The 7,924-nt window shown below is 36.4% G+C and overlaps 1 protein-coding gene across 4 annotated transcripts in view; it reads left to right on the top strand.

The window, feature by feature from the left end:
• Positions 1 to 7,746, top strand: part of ERI2 (ERI1 exoribonuclease family member 2) — an 8,711-nt gene extending 965 nt beyond the window's left edge. For 2 of the 4 annotated variants that reach the window (XM_017534327.2, XM_037740561.1), the window contains 8 exons: positions 811 to 878; positions 965 to 1,048; positions 1,570 to 1,697; positions 3,130 to 3,286; positions 4,075 to 4,175; positions 4,442 to 4,523; positions 5,594 to 5,682; positions 5,877 to 7,746. In XM_017534327.2, the coding sequence (XP_017389816.1) occupies positions 811 to 878; positions 965 to 1,048; positions 1,570 to 1,697; positions 3,130 to 3,286; positions 4,075 to 4,175; positions 4,442 to 4,523; positions 5,594 to 5,682; positions 5,877 to 7,211 (2,044 nt within the window). In that variant the 3' untranslated portion in view covers positions 7,212 to 7,746. The remainder of the gene's footprint in view (positions 1 to 810; positions 879 to 964; positions 1,049 to 1,569; positions 1,698 to 3,129; positions 3,287 to 4,074; positions 4,176 to 4,441; positions 4,524 to 5,593; positions 5,683 to 5,876) is intronic. The other 2 variants (XM_017534330.2, XM_037740560.1) reach the window with 1 other exon arrangement.
• The last annotated feature ends 178 nt before the right edge of the window (positions 7,747 to 7,924 follow it).

Genomic DNA, 7,924 nt, shown 5'->3' with positions numbered 1-7,924 from the left:
AAATAGAGGCGGTGTTTCACCATGTTGCTCAGGCTGGTCTTGAACTCCGGACCTCAAGCAATTCACCCAACTTGGCCTCCCAAAGTGCTGGGATTATAGGCATGAGCCACTGTACCTGGCCCTATTTTTTGGTTCTTTACTCAGATTTTTAAGGTGGAAGACTAAACCATGTCTTACATTGTCTTCTTAAAACTGCACTGTACATGTAGCAAGAGCTTAAAAAATGCAGAGATAAAAATAAGATTTCCAGTGGATTTTTACCTCTACAATCATTTGAGTTCTTCAGTATTACTGTAAATAAGGGTAACATAAAATTAGCGTAAATTGACTGAACACAGTGGCTCAGGCCTATAATCCCAGCACTTTGGGGGGCTCAGGTGGGAGGATCACTGGAGCCCAGGAGTTTGAGACAAGCCTGGGCAACATAGTGAGACCCTGCCTTTACAAAAAAAAATTTTTTTTTAAAGCTAGTGGCTATGGTAGCACACACCTGTAGCCTTAGTCAGGAAACTGGTGGGAGGATTGCTTGAGCCCAGGAGATTGAGGCTGCAGTGAGCAGTGATCATACCACTGCACTGCAAACTAGGTGACAACGCAAGACCCTGTCTCAAAAACAAAACCAACAAATTAGCCTAAATTTGCAGATACATATTTTTGAGGCCTATGCAGGTAAACTCAAAGTCCAGTTCAATTTCCCTTTGGTCACAATAAATAATGTGATTGTTGCCCAGTACCATTAATTTGGTAGCTTATTCAAACAGGAGTGTGAATAAGTTCACGGATCATATTTGGATTGCTTCACATTTTTAGGCAGCTTGGATTAATTAGGAGAAAGTCAATTGCATCAGCAAATGGGAATCTAGGAAGAAGCAAATCCAGTAAGTAGTATGCTTAGTTTCTTTGTACTTTGTAGCCTTGCACTTTCAGCATTGGTAAAGCATAAGAACAACTTGATCTTTTGCAGAGCAGTTGTTTGACTACTTAATTGTCATTGATTTTGAATCAACATGCTGGAATGATGGGAAACGCCACCATAGCCAGGAAATAAGTAAGTCTGGACTACCAATGGCCAAAGCTGGCACCAAATAAGTCACTTTAAAGTATATAGACATAACTCAGCCAAGAGTTTAAGAAAATACATTGGTCTATGCATTGGTAGTTTGATATAAAACCTGTGTTGAATAAGAAAGAGCAAAATCTCAAATACCTAAATGTGTTATTATATAAAATAGTTGTTTTATATTACATAAAATACCTCAATGGCATAGAAACTGAAAAAAATACCTTTGCCAAAAGGAGTAGATTTTATATTCCATATGGTCTTTATATTTAATTATATTGAGTTTTCTTTTAAGACAACATACTCATAACTTTAGTGTTTTGATTTATTCTTTAGCATAACTTTGTTATAACCTTTATGTCACACTGCTTTGGCCATTTTAATATGCTTTTACTGAAACTTGGTTGTTTAATAATGCTGTTGAAATGATGTGTGTTTAATTTAGGATGATTACAGGGTTAATTTTAAAATTATATATTCAACTGTCAATTGATGTTTCTTTTGTTTAGTTGAATTTCCAGCAGTGTTGCTGAACACGTCAACTGGACAGACTGAATCTGAGTTCCATGCTTATGTTCAACCTCAGGAACATCCAATTCTTTCAGAATTTTGCATGGAATTGACAGGCATAAAGCAGGTATGATGCAAATTTTAAAATTCAGAAGTTAGTCTCAAAAAGAAAATAAAAGTTATTATACCATTTGGAATTACATTTATTTATTGTTAGACATGATGGCTTTATGCCTGTAATCCCAGAACTTTGGGAGGCTGATGTTGGAGAATTGCTTGAGGCCAGGAATTCAAGACCAACCTAGACAACATAGTGAGAACCCAGTCTTTACAAAAAAAAAAAAAATTTTTTTTTTTTTTTTTTTTTCAGTTAGCCTGACTTGGTGGTATAGTCCCAGCTACTTGGGAGGCTGAGGCTGAGGTGGGAGGACCACTTGAGCCCAGGAGTTTAAGACTGCAGGGCAGTATAATCTCAGTCTATCGTAGGCAACAAAACTTGTCTCTGAAAATAAATAAATAAATAAATAAGATTAGTGTTATTCTAGATTCAGAATTCTATTTATTTATTTGTTCGTTTATTTTTGACACAGAATCATGCTCTGTCAGCCAGGCTGGAGTGAGGTGGCTGAGCTCACTAAAAGCTCTGCTTCCTCGGTTGAAATGATTCTCATGCCTCAGCCTCCTGAGTAGCTGGGACTATAGGCACATGCCATTACGCCTGGCTAATTTTTATATTTTTAGTAGAGATGTGGTTTCACCATGTTTGCCAGGCTGATCTCGAACTCCTGACCGCAAGTGATCCGCCCACCTCGGCCTCCCAAGGTGCTGGGATTATAGGTGTGAGCCACCTCAGGACTCAATTTAAAAAGCAAAGGAACACGCCTGTAAACCCACCACTTTGGGAGGCCAAGGCGGGTGGATCACCTGAGATCAGGAGTTCAAGACCAGTGTGGCCAACATGGTGAAACCTCATCTGTACTAAAAATACAAAAATTATCCAGGCATGGTGGCACACATCTGTGATCCCAACTACTCAGGAGGCTGGGGCAGGAGACTCGCTTGAACTGAGAGTTGGAGGTTGCAGTGAACTGAGATTGTGCCACTGCACTCCACGCTGGGCAAGAAAGCAAGACCTTATCTCAAAAAAAATAAAAAAAAATTTTTTTTAAATAAATGAAAAGGAAGGGAAGAATAGTGTTATAAAAATAAGGATCAAATTGATTTTGTGGAAATTAAGTGATTCAAATTTGTCTTTCATTTCTGTTAGTCTGGATTTAATGATCATATTTCTGTGTGATTTTAGTTTTATCAACCTAATTTGTCTTACCTTGGTGGATTCTAAATATTGTTTCTTTCCCATGTGTTTTTACATCTTTCCACTAGATAAACTCTTTGCCAGTTAGAATTGCTTTGTTACATCTTCCCATAATACATTGCGTTTTCATGACTTGGCATTTCTGATTCTTTTAAAACCATTAATCTTTCTCCACAGTTATAAAATATGCTAAATAATCATGGACTTTGATCGTTGAATTCAGATTTTTTGACTCTCTACTCAGACTCAAGTTGATGAAGGAGTCCCTCTGAAGATTTGCTTATCTCGGTTCTGTAAATGGATTCATAAGATTCAGCAACAGAAGAAAATTATTTTTGCTGCTGGGGTTTCAGAGCCTTCTACTTCTGAAGTAAACTTATGTGCATTTGTTACTTGGTCAGGTAAAAAATATCACAAATGGGTAGTGTTAACACTATGTAATTCTTTATTTCTAGTTTTATACTTGCTAACCTATTTTATATTTGTTAATCTCCTGGGCTAGGAAAAAAAATTTAAATGCCTATCAGATGTTAGCCAAGAAAGGTAAATTCATACATATTTTTCAAGTTAGCCTTTTGGAATTCCTTAAAATTTTAAGCCTGAACTTAAAAAAAATCTTTCTAGAGTTCTACTATTTTCTTATGAATTAAGCAAAGATGATTTAGTGAAAACTCTTATCATGCTATTTTCTACAGAGTCTTCATCAGTTCAACATCCATTGCTTTTATGCTTTGACACTTAAAAGAAAAAAAAATGAGCCATTGAAAGTAGCTTTTTGTATGACTGTGGTGGAGCACTGCTGTTAATAGTCCTTAACAGCAATACTGTGTCATTGATAGTCATTGATAGTCATATTTGGTTTCCAGTTACTACAAAATGTTTGGTTTTTCAATGACATTAATATTTTCCTAGAATATAGAAAATATAGCCCTTGTAATTTAACATCTTGCTCTTCTTTCTGAAATAGTCAGGGTTTTACTGGGTGTTTAAGAAGTCATTTTCAAATTTAATCATCAACCTAACTTCTTAATAGTAAGTTATATAAAGTGAATAATTTTTAGATATTAGCAGAGCAATGAAATCTTACTGTTTTATATCATCTTCTAGCATTCTATTTGTAAATGGTGGCATCATAAGTTAAAAATGCTGGCATCATTGACTTTGTTCTATTTTAATGTACCTAATGCAGACTGGGACTTGGGGGTTTGCCTGGAGTATGAGTGTAAAAGAAAGCAGCTGTTAAAACCTGTGTTTTTAAATTCTTGGATTGATCTCAGAGCAACTTACAAGGTAAAGGTCAAAAATGGGGACATGGTTACTTTTCTTCTGTTGACAAATGATTAACTTTTATCCTACATATGGGCATGGGTTTCTACAAATAAGATAATTTCTTTTGGAATGGTCACATAAATGCATTTCTTAAAGTATTTAAAAACAATACACACAAAATAAGCACATTTTAAATCTAATAGAACTAAAAATTATGAAAAGTGGTTAATACATAGCCTTTAAAATAGTAATCTTTTTTTAAGATATATCTTATTTTATTCGATTAGCTTTTCTATAGAAGAAAACCAAAAGGACTAAGTGGTGCCTTGCAGGAAGTGGGAATAGAATTCTCAGGACGAGAACATTCTGGTTGGTATAAATTAAAACTTATGTAAGTTATTTGACTTTCAAAAAATATTTCATATGAATTTCATTTTTTGGTAATGTCATTAATAAGGGATATCTTCAGCCTTTAAAAAAACCGCCTAATCTAAACAATTCACATTTTTTTTTTTTTTGAGACAGAGTTTCGCTCTTGTTACCCAGGCTGGAGTGCAATGGCGCAATCTCGGCTCACAGCAACCTCCGCCTCCTGGGTTCAGGCAATTCTCCTGCCTCAGCCTCCTCAGTAGCTGGGATTACAGGCACGCGCCACCATGCCCAGCTAATTAATTCACATTGTTTTAAGACTTTCAAATTACCACTTTCATAAACTATTGTAGGATACACTGCCACCTAGTGGCTTTCTAGTTGCTGAAAAGACATAGCCAAATCAAATGGAGGTTAAACAAGTACCCAAATAATATAATGGATTAGTGAAAAAACTGAACAAGACTATTAGATTATTCACCAATCCTGGTTCCTACAGAATGTTGGCCACATTTTGGGGAGCTGTCTAATACATTTTCAGATCCTCCTCTATAAATGTGGATGAGCTTGTCTTTCATTGGTAATGCTGCCACAGCCTTCCACAAGACCAGTTTATCGTGATTAAAATTAGTAGACGGTCATAAAACCTGGCTGGGTGCAGTGGCTTACGTCTGTAATCCCAGCACTTTGGGAGGCCGAGGTGGGCAGATCATGAGGTCAGGAGTTCGAGACCAGCCTGGCCAACACGGTGAAACCCCGCCTCTACTAAAAATACAAAAATTAGCCAGGTATAGTGGTGCATTCCTGTAACAGTCCCAGCTACTCAGGAGGCTGAGGCAGGAGAATCACTTGAACCCGGGAGGCCGAGGCTGCAGTGAGCCAAGATTGTGCCATTGCATTCCAGCCTGGGCAACAGAGTGAGACTTCGTCTCAAAAAAAAAAAAAAAAAAAAAGCTACAATTTCTATACAAGTGGTAGGTGGTTGTTGTTGTTGTTGGCTGTTATTTTTTTAGTACTAAGGAAATAGTACTAGTACCACTAAATTCAGTGTTTGATGTCTGTATCCTCAGGGTTGGACGATTCTCGGAATACTGCCCTTCTTGCTTGGAAAATGATCAGGGATGGCTGTCTAATGAAAATTACAAGGTCGTTGAACAAGGTTAGTAGTGTCTTGCCTCTTTAGTCTGTCATCTCAAACTTCATAAACAGGAATGTGTTCTTTGAAAATGTAGATTTAATGTGTGTAGTCATTTATAAATCAGTGACATTTCTCTTTTTTATCATAAACTATATACTGAAGAAATTATGAACGCACAGTTTCTAAAACTGTTGGATTTGTCTGTGGAATCATAGGTTCCCACTAAGAAGAATTCCAACATTCTGGCCAGAAATTTGAATACAAATCAAGTTGAAGAAATGTCTGCCTGTAACAGCATCCAGGGTCCTAGCATGTATAATAAGGAGCCTAAAAATACAATAAATTCTCATGAAAAAGTTCAAATGAAGTCAGTTTGTGCAAATTTTCCTGTACAGGCACAGAAGGATCAATTACAAGTAAAGAACAATATAAAAACAGGTCTTCACAATGTCAAAAGTTGCTTATCTATTATTAATTCTAAGTCCTCTACTTCTCTGGGGCATTTGCAATCTCCTACCTTGAATTCACTTATCTATATGCAAAAGCAAGGAAAAAATGAACATCTTGCATTTAATACCAAATCTAAGTCTTCAACAGTTGATTCAGAATTGGTACTTGTTTCTACCACCATTCCAACTGTTAATCATGTTTCTGATATGGAAATGAGCTCTACCCTTGACTGTTTACCTATGTTGACTGATTGGGAGGATGTGGTTTTACTGCCAGCATCTCAGCCTGAGAAAAACATAGACTATACAGTTCCCATTAGTTCAGACTTAGAGATTTCATTTAATTCTGGAGAAAGATTAATGGTTCTGAAAGAATCAGAAATGCCAAGTCATGAAAACTTTGGAGACATAGAGGAAACTCTTCAAAAATCTGAGACTTCTAAGTCTATTGTATACAAGAGTCCTCACACTACTATTTATAATGTAAAAGAAGCCAAAGATCCAGGTTCAGATGTTTCTGCCTTTAAGTTACCTGAACACAAATCAAGTACCTGCAACAGAGTTAATGCCAATATGTCTCATCCTTTAGTTTTGGGGAAACATCCTCTTCTTTCAGGTGGTACCAAAAGGAATCCATGCAGTCCTCAAGCTTTCCCACCAGCAAAAAAACAACCCTTCACTATTCATGAAGAAAAGCCTACGTCCTCTGATTGCTCCCCAGTAAGAAGTTCCTGGAAGCTTTTCCCATCTGTATTAACTTCTACAGTTAACCTACAAGAGCCTTGGAAGAGTGGGAAAATGACACCTCCCTTATGCAAGTGTGGGCGAAGGTCTAGGAGACTTGTTGTTTCTAATAATGGACCAAACCATGGAAAAGTCTTCTATTGTTGCCCTATTGGGAAATACCAAGAAAACAGAAAACGCTGTGGTTATTTCAAATGGGAACAAACACTTAAAAAGGAAAGAGCCAACAGCATAGTTCCATTTCATTCCACAGGGGAACTTACTTTTCATTCTCCAGAAACAAGCCATCTTCGTGACCTAAATTTAAGTATTTCCACCAGAAATTCCTCGAGACTCAGGCCTTCAATGAGGAATTGATAATCTTTCATGTATGAATTCTAATTATTCTTTGAATTTCCAAACATGAGTATTCTGATAACATCTTACACTATTTTATACATTAATGTTTACTGAATTCATCATACTTTCTTCAGGAACCATAAATATCATCTTTTGTTAACAGTATTTATTAGATTACATATAATAAACAACAATAGTATATGATCCTTCTTTTATACTTCGACCTTGAAGCAAGTCTTAAACTATTTTTAAATTATGTGCACAAAAATGTGACTAATAAAAATCCCTAGTCTATTTTCAGTTAGATACATGTACTTTGATAATTATCATAATCTTCTAACTGGTATTTTGTATTTTTCTAAAAACTTTTATAAGTTGTTTAGTTTTATTTCACGGCTTGAACATTGATTCTGATTTGTATATCAACATATCAGAAGAATTAGTCAACTAAAGCTTGAAAACCTATGTAGCAGAGATTTGGTTCAGAAACTGCTTCTATACTATACATTTAAAAATTAATAATTGATGACTTTATTTTTATATTAAGAAATGATGGGAGGCTGGGCGCGGTGGCTCACGCCTGTAATCCCAGCACTTTGGGAGGCCGAGGCGGGTGGATCATGAGGTCAAGAGATCGAGACCATCCTGGTCAACATGATGAAACCCCGTCTCTACTAAAAATACAAATATTAGCTGGGCATGGTGGCGCGTGCCTGTAATCCCAGCTACTC

The sequence above is a fragment of the Cebus imitator genome, unplaced genomic scaffold (assembly GCF_001604975.1).
Source record: "Cebus imitator isolate Cc_AM_T3 unplaced genomic scaffold, Cebus_imitator-1.0 Scaffold85, whole genome shotgun sequence".
In the NCBI taxonomy this organism is placed as follows: Eukaryota; Metazoa; Chordata; class Mammalia; order Primates; family Cebidae; genus Cebus; species Cebus imitator.
The sequence above is the reverse complement of the archived record's forward strand: the minus strand, read 5'-3'. Positions and strand labels throughout refer to the sequence as shown.